The sequence below is a fragment of the Uloborus diversus genome, chromosome 9 (assembly GCF_026930045.1).
Source record: "Uloborus diversus isolate 005 chromosome 9, Udiv.v.3.1, whole genome shotgun sequence".
NCBI classification, from domain to species: domain Eukaryota; kingdom Metazoa; phylum Arthropoda; class Arachnida; order Araneae; family Uloboridae; genus Uloborus; species Uloborus diversus.
This window is the reverse complement of record NC_072739.1, coordinates 55,311,478-55,331,468: the sequence shown is the minus strand read 5'-3', so window position 1 is coordinate 55,331,468 and position 19,991 is coordinate 55,311,478. Positions and strand designations below refer to the sequence as shown.

At 34.3% G+C, this 19,991-nt stretch overlaps 1 protein-coding gene across 1 annotated transcript in view; it reads left to right on the top strand.

The window, feature by feature from the left end:
- The window catches only part of LOC129229387 (uncharacterized), a 47,137-nt gene that overhangs the window by 12,492 nt on the left and 14,654 nt on the right, over positions 1 to 19,991 (top strand). The window contains exon 2 of the mRNA XM_054863683.1: positions 286 to 410. Coding sequence (XP_054719658.1) covers positions 286 to 410 — 125 coding nt within the window. The remainder of the gene's footprint in view (positions 1 to 285; positions 411 to 19,991) is intronic.

The window sequence follows — 19,991 nt, the reverse complement described above, 5'->3', positions numbered from 1 at the left end:
TTACAATTATGGTTTATACCAAATAAACCCAGTTTTAACCAAAAAAACCTGGTTGAAACCAACCCAGCTTTTTGTCATTGCATGTTTTTTATCGTAAACCTACCAGTAGATTTCTCAGCGCATTGTAATTTATTCCAGTTTCTTAGATGCTATTAAATTTCAACGCATTCAAATGCAAAAGTAATATATTGCTGTTGTTTTTCTATGCAAAAATATGTATAATATCTGCTTCATCAACATTGTTTTTAGTATTCATTTTTTAATGCATAGTTTTATCAATTCTAGGGAACTCGCAAAGTAGAGAAAGCAAGAAAGTACAAACGACCAGAAGATTTAGAAGATCCACAGTATTATGGTATTGGACCAAAAGAAGAAGTTAAAGCTCTCTTTAAGTCACTACTTAATAAAGGGTAAACTCTTCTATAAATATATAGTATGTATAAATCCCCCCTTTTCTCCCTGTAAGCTTTTATCGTATGTTTAGTTTTCAAAATTTCAAATTTGATTTCGATAAAGTTAAATTTAATTGCGACAAAGTTACCTATTAGATCTTTTCATATCGACCCCTTTTAGTTAACTCTCATATTTGCACTGCTTGAATCACACAGTGTGCAGTTTTGAACTTTTAGCAAATTTAAGTTGCTAATTGTTAACAAATTTCTGGTATTGCACTGAAAAATTATCGCTCTTATTTTAAAAAATGTCATTGCTTGTATACCCCGAAGCAGAATGTTTTGCCATGTTCTACAACGTACTTAAAAAAGTGAAAAATGTGATAACTTACGTTGTTTAAACGGAAAGCCGGAAGGCTTAGTTTGGTAAGTCAGTCAACAATATTACGTGCTTATATAAGCAGAGATGATACCACGCAGTAGAAGATACAGAATTAATGTCAATGTGAAGAAATGAACTATGTAAACTTGTTTAAAAGTTCTCCAAAAATTTATTGGTCCATCAAAACTAAAATAAATAAATTAGTAAAAAATAAACCCTGGCCATAAGCGGAGGCAGAGTTCACAACTCCCCAACACCTACTGGACCTAACACCTAAGAGGCTGACGAAAGAAAAAGAGAAAGAACGATTGGAATCATTCACTATTTATACTTGCAAGCCTTGTTTGCATGTGATTATGCATCAAAGGATGCCAACCTTAAACTGAAACTTTACATGTGCCCGAAGGGTTGAGAAGTTAATCTCATTTTAATAAAGACGATTTTACATTACATTAGAAATGAGAACGCTGTTGAATATCGTTTACTGATGTCTATCACATCCCTCTTCTCATTCAGTAATAATATTAAACTTTAAATTTTATACAATTTTAACAGATTCAAAAATAACCCCAAAAAAATCCACAAAAGGCCTGCCCTTATCTTTTACAAAAAAAAAAAAAAAACAATAAACAAATATGGATCTAGTATCCAACAATTTTATGCAGCATTCATCAGCAGCTGCAGCTCAAAGCTCATCACTAAGAAGTTCCTATAAGTCCTTTTTTCTTTCAGGTGTCAAAAGTCTGAGATGCTATAAGTCCAGACGAACATTTCCACATCAACAATTGTCTTGTCAAACTAATTCAACGATACTCGAAACAGTATACAGTCAATTCGCGATAACTCGATGTGGGATAACTCGAATATTACCATAACTCGAACTTTTTATCAAGTCCTGACCTCTTTGTCTTTAATTAGATGCTAATTAATCTCTTCTGTTGTACTGTACTGTTTACACTTTGACATGTTGCTAGACTACGAATTTGCTTTTAAGCTGTCAAGTTATTGAGTCAACTAATTGTACCTTTATTCAAAGGCTGATCTAAGTTCAGATGCATTCCCCTTCATTCTTTAGTTTGATCAGTTGCTGATAAGTTCCTGAGAGAAAGAGTGAGTTTTCTTTACTGTTAGAGATGTCTAAGCAAATACTTTTTCAATGATATTAAAGGAAAAAGAGAAATTTCTAAAGCGGTAGAATTCATGAATTTGAATTTGAAACAAATGGAGATGTGCACCTTTCCTGAAGTAGAATCAGCTCTATTTAAGTGGTTTCAGCAGTATTGAAATCAAAACCATGCTTTTGATTTTTTTTCTCTCAGTATTTTTGATTAAACTGAGCATTTTGTGCTTAAAACTTTTAGGTTCAGTAATTTTGTCTGTTATATGTACATATTAATTAAGATATTCGATGGTTTTTAATATTAAAATGTCGAAAATCAAAACTAGGGTAAGTCGAACTTCCGATAAGTCGAAGTTTTTTGTCGGTCCGTTCAGATTCAAATTATTGTGAATTGACTGCATTTGAAAAAAAAAATGTGCACAGCAATTTAACATGAAAAAAACTTTTTTCCTCAATGACAAAATCATTTTTAACACTAAGTTTCAAACATAAAATCATTTTTTATTTAATCGAATTCCTCCATTTTAAAGATCAAACTAGTGAGAAATTTGAAAAGAAAATTTGAACTGTTACAAAAATATTTATACTTTAATGCCCCAAAATATTATGCTAAACAATTTGATACTAAAAAAATTGATGAAATATTTGTTCACAAAAACAATTCAATTCAAAACGGGTCAGCGGCTTCGTAAAAATATCGGCCCTGTTGGATTTCCTGCCTACGTGTTTTAGGGAAAAAATGTCCTGCTGAATCAAATCACAATAAAAAATAATTTTACATCGATATGTTTTGTACAGTGATTCTCAATTGGAGATTTAACAAAGTCAATGGCAGATTGATTATCAATGTACATTACAGATTTTATTTTGCTTTTTCTAACAATTCCTCAGCGTAAACATTCATTTAATACACGGTCGAACCACATAAGCTCTTTTGAAGCTTCACAAAGAAAGGACTATAAACTCGCTTTCCATAGTGGATTGGCTAATGCAACGTTCTTTGAAGGTTCGGCATTCAATCAGTGCATTATCCAACAAAATTAGCCCCCCCCCCCAAGTGAAGTTTGGTCATCCCGATCAGCTGCGTAATCGGCGTCAGAAAAAGCTATTAATTGAGTTCTATTACAATTTAAACTAAACTTTAGCTCTTTTGTTCGAAAAACATAATCCAAGAGTTTCCATAGACTGTTTCAATGAATAACATCAGGATTGCTCTGGAATTGACTTAATGTATGGACCGCATAACGAATGTCCGGTCTCATTCTGCTCGTAATGAAAGATAGACAACCTATTTAATTACCATAAAGAATCTTTGACATTTCAAAATTTTCATCTTCAGAACTAGGACAGTTGGGTTTAAAAAAAAACAGTACCTTTACAAATCAGCAATGATGAAACCAGAAAATTAAAATGTTTGAACTTTTCAAAAACTTCAATAATTTATCTAGGTTTGAAACAAATTTAAACCATTTTCAGTTTTTTCAAATTCAACACCTACAGTTTTTAGTTTTTTGAAAACTTTTAAGTCAAAATCTTTCTGAAGAAAATGTAGAACATGATTTAAATTTTCTTCTTTCTGTGCAAGCAAAACAATATCGTCAACATACAACAATATAACACATGAATTATAAATATAAACACAATTACATTCTTCAAATTTACATTCTTCAAACCAATTTTTAATAAAACACTATTTAGCTGAAAGAAACACATACGGCTACTCTGGTGCAAACTGTAAATTGCTTTATTAAGCTTACAAACTAGATTTTCTTTGCCTTTTATAGCAAAACCCGGTGGTTGCTTCATGAAAATGCATTCTTTTAGAGGTGCATATAAATAAGCTTTTTTTTACATCGCACTGCAAATCGAACCAACCCTTTGATATTTTCAAGGAAAAAAAAAATTGAACCAATGAAAAAGAAATTATCAATATGATTCAGGGGATTGTGCATATCCATGAGCTACAAGGCTCCCACGATACCGAACAGTTTTTCCAGATTCATCTCTTTTTACATTGAATGCCCATCTTGATCCGATTGGTTTTTAATTGCAGGCGAAGATGTTAAATCCCACACTTTTCTAGAAGGCATAACCTCTAATTCTTCCCTCATTGAATCTAACCACTGGTCCTTTTGCTTAGATTTAGGAACCTGCTTGTAGTTCTTAGGAATTATATTTTCACCATCTAGTCATAAGTTACATACGTTTGAATGAACAGTTTGATAAGAAATTTCACCTTGATATAAATTTTTACCATTAAAATCAAATAAATGTGGTTGAAACAAAATAGAATTTTTTGAACAATATTTTTCAACATCAATTAAAAAATGCAATCTTTCAGAAGAATGTTTTCTCATAGAAATAAGTATCAGTACAAGATTTATCTGACCTTGGGATTGCTTTTCTTACCCATTCAGTTTCACGAAGCTGGGCGTGTGGTGGGATTTCCCCGCTATCACTCAAGTCAGAATTTTAATCTGATTCATCCCCAACCATCTCACTTTCACTCTCAGAAGATGAGAATTTAGACAGCGTACTCTGGCTTTCACTTCCATGATCTGATTCAGAATTTGATTCATTTTCCAAGTTTTCTGAATGATTGAATATTTGACCATTTAAAGACAGGGACCCAGCACAGTTCCACTAGAATCGCTTTCTGATACATTTTTTAAAACTTCTTTGTAATAAACATTTTCATTAAAATTTAAATTTATACTTTCAAAAATTTTGTCATTTTCTCGAATCCAGATACGAAAACCCTTAGTGTTAAACGCATAGCCAAAAAATCCTTTTTTTGGCTTCAAGATCAAGTTTATGTCTATGTTGACAGGGTGTTCCAAGATAACACAAAATACCGACAGGTTTGACTTGCCTAGCACTTGGCCTATGTCCACCATACAACTCAAAGGGTGTTTTAGTTTGCCCCGAGTGACAAATTCTATTCAAGTATAACTGAAATAAATTATTGCATCCAGCCAAAATCTTTTACTTAGCCTTCTTTCTTCCAATAATACTGTAGCAGCAGTAACAGCTGAGCGATTGTACTCTTTGGCCAAACCATTCATCTCAGGAAGGAAAATGTTGGTTAACTCATATGTTTTATACCGTTATCCAGACAATAATTGTCAAAAACTTTATTTATAAATTCTCCCTAGTTGTCAGTTTGAAAAGCTTTTACTTTAAGGTTTAAAAACCTTTCAGCACGCTTTATGTGCCTTATGAAAATTTCTGGTACTTTGCTCTTTCATTATTTGGGTACAAAGCAGATTTACGTGAAAAATCATCAATAATTGATAAATAAAAACGTTCCCCTTTATTTCCCTTAATATTTCATGGACCCCACACATCTCCATGAAGTAATTCAAGGGGACACTTGGACCGTATTTTACCTATTGGTTTAAATGAAACGCGTTTAAATTTACCAATTCTACAATTTTCACATTCTATCTGAATTTAGTCAGGCCGTAGACACACTCAAATTCACTGCTCTTTCTTTAACTATCAGTGTTAAAATGTGCCAGCCTTCTATGCCACAATTCTAATTTTTCTACACTCGAACATTCAATTTTCTCATTTTCGAAACAATCATTCATTTGATTTTAGACTTTGTTGATACACTTTATTATATTTAAAATTTGAGGTTTTTACAAAATAAATGCCATTTCTTAAAATTGCCTTGCAAATGAACCCATTTCGACCAGATATCGTTACGGAACCGTTTCCCCCTTCAAACTTAGCACCCCCCTTATCAAACTTAGTACCCGATAACAAATTTTGACACAAGTTAGCAGAGTACATTACATCTTTTAAAACAATGATAGTATCATCAAACTTTAATTTCACAGTTCCCAACCCCAGAATGGGGAAAGTTTCATTTCTAACGGCCACAGCCATTTCTTTGTTTCGCAGTGGTTTGAAGTCATCAAAAGCACTTCCAATATTACAGAAATGTCGGGCAGAACCAATATCGAAAATAAGTTCATCTGATACTTCATTTAGATGTACTTTGGAAATGAAAAAGTTCTGGTATGTACACTCTTCCTTTTTCACATATGGGGAACTGCACCTTGCAGTTTTCTTGCTCGCTCTCTTCTTATTCCGGGCTAGAGATCTTAATTTCCTGTCTTTTCTTTCAGGAACTATGTCATCTACTTAATTTTAATTTTTACACATATTTGCTTTATGGCCAGGTTTCTTACAATTGAAACAAAGTAGTTTCCTATTTGCCCCTTTCTTGTCAAAATTACCCAGTTTCCTTACAAAGTTAGTCCCATTAATTTTATCCTCTTAATCTTTTAGTCGAATTCGTGATTCCTCGGCAATAAGTTTGCTGACTATTTTATTAAATACGAACTCCTGTGCAGTAGTGCTACGAATAGCTTAACAAATATTGTCAAATTCTGAGGGTAAATGGCGCAAAATTTGAAAAATCAAATAATTTTCAGAAAAATTTGTGTCTATATCCTTAACTCTTTCGAAAATTTGCCAAGCACGAGCAGCAAAAAGATTTATTGACTCCCCCTCTTTTATACAACATCGGGACAACTCAGAACACAAGGTCATATGCTGACATCTGTTGTCAGGAAAAAAAGTTCTTTTAAAGCCCTCCAGGCAACAGCAGCGTTGACATGATTTTCGATTATTTTTGACATTTTTCTCCAAATTTAAATAAATTATGGATAAAGCTGCATCCTGTCAATTTTGAAAATTTCAAATCTCTTGCTCAGTATCTTTTTTTTCATCAATAGGAAAAGGCCCCTTTTCGTTGCTGTTAACAATATTTCACAGACCGTGTTCCATTATGACGAACTTATGTCAGATGACCAACTAACATAGTTGTCTGACCTTAATATTTCTGTCGGAACACTCTATGATGCCATGATTGATAAAAAGACACAAAAAACGCCAAAAAAGAAAAAACCCCTGAATTCACAAAAAAAAAAAAAAATCTCAAAATATCCCTGAGAGAAAAAAAAAATCTAAATAGTGCAACTGTTACAACTTCCCCCCTGGAACAAGGCCAGGTCTTCCGCTGAATTTAGCAGCCACTATTAATGCCCCCATAAAATGCAAACGAAACTTCTGAGAAAAAATTTACACTACACCTGGATTAAAGATTCAATACTAATTTCCAAAAAGTCCAAGAAAAACTTCTATCTTCAGTTTTCAATCAATGCTGATGCTGGGAAAATAATTTCAAAACATTTAAAACCATGTGTCATCTACCGATTCATTATAAAGACAAGTTAATTACGACGTTCCATTTCATCACATAAACACGAAGCCCAATACTCTGCTCTGCTGAAACCTCAAAAACATCTTGATACATTTTTAATACTTATGATACTAAGCTTGTAGTTATTATGATACAATTTGGTATTGCTGCACCCATAACCCTTATGTTAACTTACGTTGTTTAAACGGAAAGCCGAAAAGCAAAGTTTCGTAAGTCAGTCGGCAATATTACCTGCCTATATATGCAGAGATGATACTACGCAGTAGAAGATACAGAATTAATATCAATGTGAAGAAATGAACATTGGAAACTTGTTTAAAAGCTTTCCAAAAATCTATTGGTCCATCAAAACTAAAATAAATAACCGAACAAAATGAATTAATAAAAATAAACCCTGGCCATAAGTGGAGGCGAAGTTCACAACTCCTCAATACCTACCGGACCCAGGGCCCAGTTGGCAGAGTAGGCAGCTGCCTAGGGCGGCAGATATTTCAGGGGCAGCAAATTTTGCTTTAACAACACAATTTTTAAATGAATTTTTTATAAATTAGAAATTGTGTGTTTTTGAGCTTTTGCTTCTTTTACGGGGCGGCAGATTTCAAATCTGCCTAGGAGTATCATGGAGCTAAATTGGGCCCTGACCGGACCTAATGCTTAAGAGACTGAGCAAAAAAAAAAAGAACGATTGAAATCGTTCACTATTTATTATACTTGCATGCCTCGTTTGCATATGATTGGGCATCAAAGGATGCCAACCTAAAGCTGAAACTTTACATGTGTTAGGAAATAAATATGAATCAGAATGTTTCTAAAATTATTTTCTCTTACCTGCTTGTTTGTTGTATTAGTAGAATTCATATGCGGGAAGCCATCTCAATCTTGAACTCTGAAAATCTAATAATTGAAAAGTAAATTGCACTACAATTAGAAAAGACGGCCTCACTCCTTGATATTAGAACTTACCCTTTTTTTTTAAATTTTATTAGAGAGTTACACGCTTGCGCAGCGCCATCTGTGGACTGTATACGAAACATACCGCTCCCCTTGAAACACGGAGGGGTTTCAAAATTAATAAATTAAGTTAAACATACTAAATTAATTTAATTTAACAATAAATCATACTTCTAAATAAATGAAATTAAGTAATTAGCGTTACAGATGAATAGACGACCTTAACCTTCTACAATATTAGAAAGAAAAATTAGGCATAGTTCAAGAATGCTCAAGTGTCTATAGGAAGGGGACACAGTTTTGCAATTGGTCTAACAAGTTCACCAGTGTCAGTTTTTACCTTGACCACACGAACTTTATTGTCTTTACCAGGGAACGTTTCCGTGACCTTCCCTAATTTCCACTGTAGTGGAGGTAAGTTGTCGTGTTTGATTAAAACAAGATCTCCAATGTCAAGGTTCTTTTGAGAATTGCGCCACTTCACTCTTGATTGTAGCAATGTCAAATACTCGGACGACCATCTATTCCAAAAATGTTGGATCATTCTTATAAGCAATCGCCAACGATCGCAATGACTGATGTCGTCTGGAACCGTAGGTTGAGGAACAGCTGTTAATGCTTTTCCTGTTAGAAAATGTCCTGGAGTCAGAACAGACGGATCATCTGGACTGCTAGATAATGCACATAGTGGTCTAGAATTAAGGCATGCCTCAATTTGACTTGATAGCGTGGCTAATTCTTCGAATGTGAAACTGGTGGCTCCAACAACTCTTTTCAAATGAAACTTGAACGATTTCACGGTAGCCTCCCAAATGCCTCCGAAGTGGGGAGCAGATGGAGGATTGAAGTGAAAGGTGATGTTGTCTGTTACCAGAAATTGATGTACGTCGTTTTCCTTCATTAACTGATGAAACTCCTTCCTGAGCTCTCTGCTCGCTCCATAAAAATTACTTCCTTGATCGCAGAAGAGGTCAGATGGCCTACCTCTGCGTGCCACGAATCTTTTTAAACAAGCGATAAAGGCTTTTGATGACAAGTCGTTGACGACTTCAAGATGAACTGCCTTCGTTGCGAGGCAGACGAAGACGCAGATGTAGCTTTTAGTATTGCGGCTTCCTCTTCCCTTGGAGTTCCGTATTAAGAATGGGCCTGCAAAGTCAATACCAGTTTGTTGGAAGACAGAAGAGGGGCAAACTCTGGACATTGGAAGATCTCCCATGATTTGACCAGCGAGCCTTGGACGATTTCTGAAGCACGGGATACATTTTCTTACAACTCTTCTAACTGCATCTCTGGCTGAAAGAATCCAAAATTTTTCTCCGAGAGCTGCTTGGAGAAGTTGTGGACCGGCATGAAGAAGTTTTAGATGATAATCGGCGATAATTAAATTCACAACATGGTCGGTTTTAGGAAGCAAGATGGGATGCTTCTGCGATTCTGAAAGCATTGAATTTTTTAGTCTCCCACTGACACGAATTATTCCGGAATCGTAGAACGGAGTCAAGGGATTAATCTTGTTGTTCGAAGGAAGCTGCTTTCCCGCTGACAGATAGGAGACCTCCGTCAAAAAATTATCCTGCTGGATAAATCTTACAATCCTTTTCTCGGCTTCGTGCAATTCTGTCGTTGTTAAAAAAGACTTATTTCTTTTATCCGCAGCCAGAGAACAGTTCTTCCCAAATCTTAAACAATAGGCTACAACTCTCTTCAACTTGTTCCAAGACGAAAATTTCTGAAAAAACTCTGCCTTGAAAGAAGCATCAACCACTTGCAGCATAACCAGCTTGGATGTTCCTTTAGCTTCTACAGACATGTCTTTTTGCAATTCTGGATTATCCTCAAACCCTCCATTAGGAAAAGTAGAACTCCTTAGCCAATCAGGTCCGTTGAACCACAAGTCGCACCTTTCTAGTTTAGTTGGAGGTATCCCTCTTGTTCCGCAATCAGCAGGATTCTCCAGACCGCTCACATGGTTCCAGTGCACATTAGGAGTCAGCTCTTGAATTTGTGCTACTCGATTAGCTACGAACGGTTGCCATCTTCTTGGTTCAGACTTCAGCCATGCCAGTGTGATCTTGGAATCAGACCACGCAAATGTCTCAGAGATTGGCACAGTTAGCATTGGCAGGGTAGCTTGCAACAAATTGGCAATAAGTAAAGCAGAACAGAGTTCCAATCGAGGTAAAGACTGCGGTTTTACTGGAGAGACACGCGTCTTGGATGTTAGCAGTCTGGATGTCACAGCTAGGGTTACATCCTGGGAACGAATGTATATAGCTGCGCAATAGGCCTTCCCTGAAGAGTCGCAGAATCCGTGTACTTGCACGTCTGAAGCCTGGGGAATGAGAATACAGCGTGGAATTTTGATATTTGTAAGTACAGGAAGCTGTTCTTGAAATGTTCTCCACTGCTTTGCCAGAGAATCAGGTAGCTCCTCGTCCCAGCTTAGATGATGACTCCACAGCTCTTGGAGGAAGATTTTGGAAATGATAACTGTAGGTACCAACCAGCCCAAGGGGTCAAAGATTTTAGTGACTTCAGAAAGTACCTTACGTTTAGTCCATACGTCCATCTCATTGACGGTGATGGTAAAGGTGAACTTGTCAACATCTGGAAGCCAAGCTATTCCCAGAATCTTGACAGGTTGGTCATCGTTGATCGTGTGTTTTGAATCAATTGCCTCTAATTCTTTTGAAATGGTTGCCAGTACGTCGGGATCGTTTGACACCCATTTACGTAAAGAAAAGCCTCCCCTTTTCATCATCTCCTGCAGCTCGGATACCAGTTGAATGGCTTCCTTCTTTGTCGCACTCCCACTCAGCAAATCATCTACATAAAAGTGACAACGGGTAGTTCTTGAAGCGGCTGGAAAATTCTCTTGTTCGTCTATGGCAAGCTGTCGTAAGGTTCTCGTGGAGAGGAATGGTGCTGAGGATGTTCCGTAGGTAACAGTAGTTACACGATATTCTTTTATTGGTTCGTTTGGAGACTCCCTCCAAAGAATTCTTTGCCAGTCTACGTCTTCCTCATGAACTTTAATCTGGCGGAACATCTTTTTCACATCAGCGCAAATGGCTACATTGAAAAGTCGAAACTGAATCAGGATAGGGAAAAGTTCTGGCTGTACTCTTGGTCCAACCATGAGCAAATCGTTTAAAGAAAGTCCAGACGAGGTTTTACTTGAAGCGTCGAAGACAACGCGGAGCTTAGTTGTAGAGCTAGTGTTTCTAACAACTCCGTGATGAGGGAGGTACAAACTATTGATGTTATTAATTTCAGAATCTGAAACCAGCTCCATGTGCTTTAGATCAAGGTATTCCTTCATGAATTTGCGATAGAGTTCGTATTTTTTTAGATTAGAAATGAGATGGCGTTCCACGCTGATTAGCCTACGAATTGCATTTTGTTTTGAATCACCTAACCACGTGGGAGGTGTATGAAATGGTAACCTTACTGTATATCTGCCATTCTCATCCCTAGAATGTGTCTTTGCGAAATGATCTTCACACGACTTTTCTAAAGAAGTTAAGGGTTTAGCACATGGTACAGAATCTAATTCCCAAAATTTATTGATTAGATGATCTGACACTAACTGAATATTATTTACATGAAGAAAATTTTGATCACCAAAATTAGCCTTACCGCCAATTATCCAACCCAGTTCTGAACGAATGGCAAATGGTTTATCCTTACCTAACGATTACGTTTGACCCTTTAGCAATGGCAAAGTAAGGTCAATACCGAGAAGTACATCAATCGGACCACTCTTGTAAAATGTTGGATCAGCCAGAGAAATATCCCCAAATAATTCGAAGTTGTGATGTGGTAGCATACCTACAATTTTGTCAACCACATACACGGGCACTTCAAAGGACTTTTGAAATGGAAAATGTGAGGTGAAATGAATCTCAGCAATCCCATTTGTACTTGTATCGGAAGCACCCAAACACGAAATACGAACATTGGCCTTTTTCCTGTGCAAGCCCAATTTTTCAATACACTGATTTGTAATAAGCGAAGCCTTGCTTCCGCTATCCCAAAGACATCTACAGGTTGAATCAGAGCCGTGCAGAGGAGAATTTGAACGTCTGGGCCCACATCAGAAAGACAAGATGTAACATCCACCACTCCAGAATTTTCCCTCAATTCATTAGTACTTGGAACAAGGGCAGGTGAAAACACAGGGGCGTTGATAGAAAGTCCAGTCGAATTTGACACATTTACAGGACCCTGTCTTCCCCTAGCGCTAACATTTTTGATATGAAGTAAACTGTGGTGGGGTTTTTTTTTTGCACGTTCTAAATCTAAACTTTTTTTGCAAGTTTTCACACCGTGAAATTGAACTAAGCAGTTAAAACAGACATTATTCGATTTAACGAAATTTGAATGCTCTTGTACTGACAATTTTAAGAATTTATCACACTTCGACAATGCATGCTCTCTATTAAAGAGAGGACATTGCGACTGGGCGCTAGACGCGACCAAAGTCACCTTTCTTTGAACGTTTCTCTTGGTGGTTAAACTCGGGATGGATCTCGCTTGTGTTGCAAGAAATTGCAATAGTTTGTCCAACTTTGGAATGACATCAGTTGAAAAGATTCTCTCAAACCAAGTTCTTGAATTTGTATCAAGCTTGAACAATATCATATGCATCAAAAGGGTATCTGCAGTTGGATCAATCTCATATTCCAAGGACTCTAACATCCTTACAAATTCCTTAGTAGAATCTATCAAATTCAAAATTTGTGTGGAAGATTCTCCACTTAAGGGTGTTATATTGATAAATATTTTCATTAAGGAGGACACAATTTCTCTTTTATTAAAGTATCTATCCCTTAGCAATCTCCAAGCAATTTCGAAATTATCATTGGTAATCGATAAAGAGTTTACGATTTTTAACGCATCTGACCTTAAACTCCCTTTTAAATATTGCAATTTTTGTGCTCCCGTCAAATTTTGATTGTTGGAAACTGCAGCTTCAAAAAGATCGGAAAAGGTAAACCACTCCTCAGTTGCACCGGAAAATACAGGTAGGGATAACGTAGGCAGTTTTACTTCAGCTGACTGAGCTGGGACTGAAGTTTGGCTTGAATCCTGGGTTTTAACCTGAAACTCGGAATTTACCACAGAAGGTACAAGCTGAGTATCTATAGTGACAAGTACTGCCTCTAAAGTGTCTAAAAGATCGTCCTTTTCCGTACAATAAGTTTCCTCATCTTTTTCTTCGCAAATACTTATAATAGGATACAAAATACCCTTTACCTCAGTTTTAAATTCTATGAATCTTTCCTTCCTAGCTAATAAACCCACCTTATTTAAATTCTCAATTTCCTCTTCTGTTTTCTTTTGGAGTTTTGTAATCGAAGATTTGACACTCTTTTTTTTCTTTAACAAAGCGTCCATATTCATTTGAATATAGCAAATAAAACAATTTTATTAAAGAAAAACAACGTAGCTGTGCGGGAATGAACGAATGTCTAGTCCAAAGAACGAAAGAAAATACTACCTTGGCGCGTCACCGAGACAGTGGGGAAGCGAGGGGAGAAAATCGCAACAAGAATTACCAAGGAATAAACAGTCTAAAGGGCAAAACGAAACTGAAACTTTTGTAAATTATTTGAAAAGGAACGACAATGACAGACTACCAGTAATTTACCAAATAAGAATAATCAACCAATCAAATAAAAAGAAAATAACCACTTAATTAAACAGTTTGAAACTTTTTGAATAATCTCAAATTTGAAATAACGCATTTCGTAAATTTGCATTAAATCCTAGTACGTGCACTTCGTACGCTTTAAAGTTTAACACATTTAACAAAATATACTTTTGAATGTTTCTCTAATTGAATTAAGACAATATAAAGCATTTGTTGAAACAACAAAACAAGCAAGAATTTAGAATAGAACGTTTCTCACTGGTCTCCGGCGAGCGGACCAAAAATGTTAGGAAATAAATATGAATTAGAATGTTTCTAAAATTATTTTCTCTTACCTGCTTGTTTGTTGTATTAGTAGAATTCATATGCGGGAAGCCATCTCAATCTTGAACTCTGAAAACCTAATAATTGAAAAGTAAATTGCACTACAATTAGAAAAGACGGCCTCACTCCTTGATATTAGAACTTACCCTTTTTTTTTTATTTTATTAGAGAGTTACACGCTTGCGCAGCGCCATCTGTGGACTGTATACGAAACAACATGTGCCAAATGAGTTGAGAAGTTAATCTGATTTGAATACAGAGGATTTTGCATTACATTACAAATGAGAACGAGGTTCAATATCGTTTACCGATGTTATCATAAATATCTCCCATTGCAGAGATGAAGCCATTCTCTGTTTTAGAATGTATTTTTACATTTTTAAATAATTTGCGTGCAGCTGGAATGAAGTTGCTTGGATCCTTCTCGATCCCTACTTTGATTCTTGCGACAAATGATTTTAATTCATTTACCTCTTCTGAGGCAAAGGCTAGACAGGCTCAACTCTAGTATTTCCCATCATATTGCTCTGGGATTCTTTTTCTTTAGATCCTGTGTCATGTTGAAATGACATTAGTTCTTTCTGTTACATCTTAATCTTGTAAAGGCAAAACCCAATTATCCATTGGTAGAATACCTTCAGCTACATAAAAGATTATTTCTTTTACTTTTTTGTAAACTACATTATAAGATTTTGGGGTGCTGTCTAGTTGTATTAATACTGTGGATGAGTGCTTGCATAATTCTTTGCTATTGCCTTCATTACAAAAACACATGGGTAGTTCTCAGGAAACATGACATCTTGAAAAAAAATTTTTTTCCAAATTTAAAGTCGTCAAAATAACTTATATATTTTTTTGTATATTCATTTAGTTACCTTTATTAATACCTTGCAGAGAGCAGTGAAGTTTATTGACATTTGCAGAAGAAAATAACTGAAGTAAAAATTCACCAAATTTTAAATGCCAGGAAAATGACACAGATGCCAGGAAAATGACAAAATTAACTAAGAAGTCCAGAAAACAGTTATTTTCAGCTCATGTGCCTTAAAAAAGTTAAAGATGAAAAGTAAAATTTAACGTTTTGTGTAAATAAATTTATCTCATGGCTTTGTAAAAATATATACACATCAAATAATTCATAACATAAATATTGTGAATAATTTGAACAAATTATGTCATAAAAGTTAGAGTGACACATATAATAATGAAATACTATTTAATCTGACTACTTTATAGTTTACAAAAAAACATTATACAATAAAAACAAATCATTCTTCTAAGATTTTATTAATCTTGAAGCTTTCAGAAAAAGCAAAATGTCTGGAAGAGATTGGGTAGGGAGCACACATTTTTGAAATTATGTTACTCATAGGAATTTTGACGCAATCTTTCTTTACTGGCCACTTAAAATGATTAACACTTTTTTTGCCTGCACGAGCCATGAAATTAACTACAATATCATCATTAATAACTTCAACAACTTCTCCTGGAAACCATTCATCTTCGAATTGAACTGCCACCCAACTATTAATTTGAATTGTCTCAGAATCATTAGCTTCAGTAGTGTCTGCCTCAGTTGAATATGATGCATTACCAAAATTAAGAGCTGGTACTCCGACTATGGTATATTCAGAGTAGTCTAACAAGCCAATGTCAAAATCACATTTAATGTTACTGTGGCAGTTACAGCTCATTTTACGAAAAAAGAGGCTGGTTGAATCCTTTATCCAAAACACCTGGTGTACATTCATAGATCCCTTAAAAGGAATGATTTTCTTTCCTTCAATGAATTTATCAATTTCTTCTATATCAGAAGTTTTTACTTCTTTAATTATCATATTACACTCTTTTTCTACAACAGAAATGAAAGTGTTCATATCTGGTATGTCTCCACCAAAAGCTACATATTTATCAGCAGAACGTTTTACAACGGCACCAACACCATCTGGTGCACCCTTTCCATGCCCGGCTTCTGTAAAATGCCAATGCGCAGATGTCGCATTGGGCAAAATTTGATGCAAAAAAAATTTCAAAAGATAAAATTTGTTTTATTTCTGTATTGTGTGGAAGGCGAATCACTCACAAAATGTACTTCTTTTATCTTCTCTCTTTTTGGAACACTGATTAAAATTTTCTTTATATGTGTCCAAATAGCACATGAGTCATGTCTTCGGGATTCTGATAAAGTTGCGAATGAAGAACTTATGGTTTTTTCTGCTGGTTTTTGATATAACACTCCTGTGTGTACAGTAAATTGTGTTCTTGAAGCTCCAAAGTGTACTGCCTGTGGTTCTGATGCAAACTTGATATTGTAGTTCTCACTGAAATCAATGTGAACTAAAATTGATGCTTCAGAAAGTTCTTCTTTTAATTTATTGATCATTTGAAATTGATGTTTTATTCTGGCAATATGACTCAGATGATTTTTCAATATACTTTCTAATTTTAAAGTAACACTCTCAATTCTATCTGACAAAGTCTCTTTCTTGTATTTTACTACTTTTTTTTTCCTTTTCCTTCTATTACAATATTTTCAGGTTTCCTGTTCCATTGTTGATATGATATTATTTCGTCAGAAATAATATTAAATTGTAACTCTTGACTTTCGCAGTTTTTGCACTTTCGGAAAAAGCAATCTTCTGTTACATTTGTGCAGCACATAATATTAAATATTTCATCACAATTCCTTTCTTTTATTACTTTGAGACTATGAAGTTTCTTTACTAATAAATCAACATTTTCACATTTAATGCATAAGCATGTATTACGGGCATCGATATTTGGCTGCAGAATCCAGAATGGCTTGTATCTGCAAAAAGTACTGTAACTTATTGCGTAAGGGTGCTCCTTGTTAAATTTCGGATGTAAAGTTTTTAAAGAACTGCTCAATAGTCTTCTTTGCATCTTAATCTTATTAACAGTGACAGTATCTTTTTTTCCGGGGCATAGGCGAGAATTTTCATCTTTTTCCAAAAAAATCTGTACATCACTTTTAATTTTAAAACCCTTTAAATTCATTTTTCTTTCATAAATTAAATCTGACCTTATGCGATTAGCTAAGTAAGCTTTGCGCTTCATAAACATCTTACTTTCTCTCAGCATTTTATATTTTTTTAGAATTTTGCCTCTTACAACTTTATCAAATAACTGCTTTTCCTTGTAAGTTTTCATTTTCTTATAATTTTTCTCTAATTGAAAGGATAATGTTTCTGCAAATAATAATTTCTGTTTTATCTGATGTGAGATCCTGCTACCTCCAATAATTTTTTTCACTCTTTTCCTAGGAGTATCTTCCTTGTTCTTGCTGGAACTGTTTTTCAACCTGTAATACCTCTGTCGATATTTCTGGTATTTTCTTTCTGCATTTCTCAGTTTAATTGATTGTTCTTTTAATACTCGATATGCTTTTGCTCTGTCTCTACGAACTTTTTTTCTACCTGAAGATATTCTTTCATCTGTATATGGGGTACATAAACTATCAATGGACTCTGAATCTGAAGTCCTTTCTTTTTCAGAAAGGGCATTCTTTTTCAAGCGTGCTCTGTAATTAGTAGTATTTGCTCTCCACTTCTTACGCTGCTTTCGTTTTTCTCTTTCACCCATATTTGCAATTGGTTTTACAACTCCTTTTTTTTCTGTTCAGCATACTTCAATTTTCTTTTAGATTTTTCTTTTTCACAGAGCTCTCTATCATTTTTAATTTTCTCGTACCGTTTCTTTTCAGCTTCTCGTTTTTTTCTCAGTATTTCTTCCCTTGACTGTTTTTTAGGGCCCATTTTTTGGAACAACCTAAAAATTTAATTTTATTAAAAATATATCTTACAATTTTTATTATATTTAAATTAAAAATGTTTTATAAATTTTTTATTACATTAGAATTAAAAATATTTTAAACTATTCTACTTCACATCTTCATTAGTCTTCTATTTCTTTACTCAACAGCAGATTTTAAAGATTTAATTATTTAACTATATATATACTTGATATTTATAGATTTTTCTTTATATTTTATCTACCTCGACTTTGTACAAACATACTAATTTAAAGCTTTTTATCAACTGAAGCCTTTTTATCAGAAATATGAGTAAAATATTGCAAAATTATTAACACTTCAATTGGGGACACATATTTACTATCAGCAATAAAATGATTGATGTACATTCAAAAAACAAACATACAACTCAAAATTATAAGCAAATATACAAATTCCCTCACCTAACTGTTTTGTTCCTATAATCACTGTTGTGTTGTAAAGTTTAAAAAATCTGAAACAAAATGATTTCTGTTTTTGTCATTTTCCTGGCATTTGTAAGCCAGGAAAATGACAGCCAGGATAATGACAATTTGTTATTTTATTGCATTTCACATTACTTTTCTTCAACTTTTAGGCCTAACACTTTTACTTTGTGCTGAAAACAACAGGGTTTCTAATAATAACTCAGGCTGAATTTTATAGTTTTATGTTATTAATGATTTCAAGAAGACAGGAAAATGACAGCATAAAAACCTACTCACCTTGTAAAATTTCTTTAAATAGATTTTTCTTTAGAAAATTTGCTCTTGAGCCATGCAAGAAGACATGTTCTAACAAGATGGCATTCCAATCAATCTTTTAACATAAGATGTTAAGTGCTAGCGCCATCTGTATACGTTACAGGTAACTAAAACTAAGTGGCCAGGAAATGACGTTATTTTGATGTGACAAACAAATTATTGGCACAAAACATAATTTTTAATGGTTATTTTTTAAATATTACCTTTTGCATTTTCTTTAGAAGTGCTTTCATCAGTTGAGATAAAAAAAATTAGACAGAGAAAAATGTATAGTGAATTTTGAAGCTAGTTACTACTGAAAATATTGTTTGCGACATACCAGGAAAATGACATTTTGAAATTTAATTTAATTTTTAAAATATAAATAACTGGTAATATCAGTACCAAGTCATTTTAAAATGTTAACAATAATGCTATTAATTAAAAGAAACAAAAAAAAATTTTTTTTTGTAAATATAGTATTAGATTTTGGAGTCAAAGACTGTAAATTGTCATGTTTCGTGAGAATGACCCACATATCTTGTTGAATGTCAACCAAAAAAACTTTAATTTTTTTTGAGTGGTAACAACAAACCATCCAAAATCCTTTGTTTCTCTAACGAAGTTTTCACTGATGTTTTGTGGCATCATTTTCTTTAATAATATGTTTGAATACCTTTCATTGCAGTCATGAAGCCATTCTCTGTTTTGGAATGTATTTTTACATTTTAAAAAAAATTGCATGCAGGTGGAATGAAGTTGCTTGAATCCTTCTCGATCCCTACTTTGATTCTTGTGACAAATTATTTTAATTCATTTACCTCTTCTGAGGACAAAGGCTGGACAGGTTCAACGCTAGTATTTCCCATCATATTGCTCCAGGATTCTTTTTTTTTAGATCCTGTGTCATGTTGAAATGACATTAGTTCTTACTTTTCTGTTACATATTAATCTTATAAAGGCAAAATCCAATTATCCGTTGGTAGAATACCTTCAGCTACATAAAAGATTATTTCTTTTACTTTTTTATAAACTACATTATAAGATTTGGGGGTGCTGTCTAGTTGTATTAATACTGTGGATGAGTGCTTGCATAATTCTTTGCTATTGCCTTCATTACAAGAACACATATCTTGTTGAATGTCAACCAAAAAAACTTTAATTTTTTTGAGTGGTAACAACAAACCATCCAAAATCCTTTGTTTCTCTAACGAAGTTTTCACTGATGTTTTGTGGCATCATTTTCTTTAATAATATGTTAGAATACCTCCCATTGCAAAAGTCAACTAATTTTTTCTTGCAGTACATTTCATACTGCAAAATAATGTAATCAACCAGCTGAATAACACTGAAAGTCATTACTCTCTTTTGTACAGTCTTTCAGGAGGCGAAAG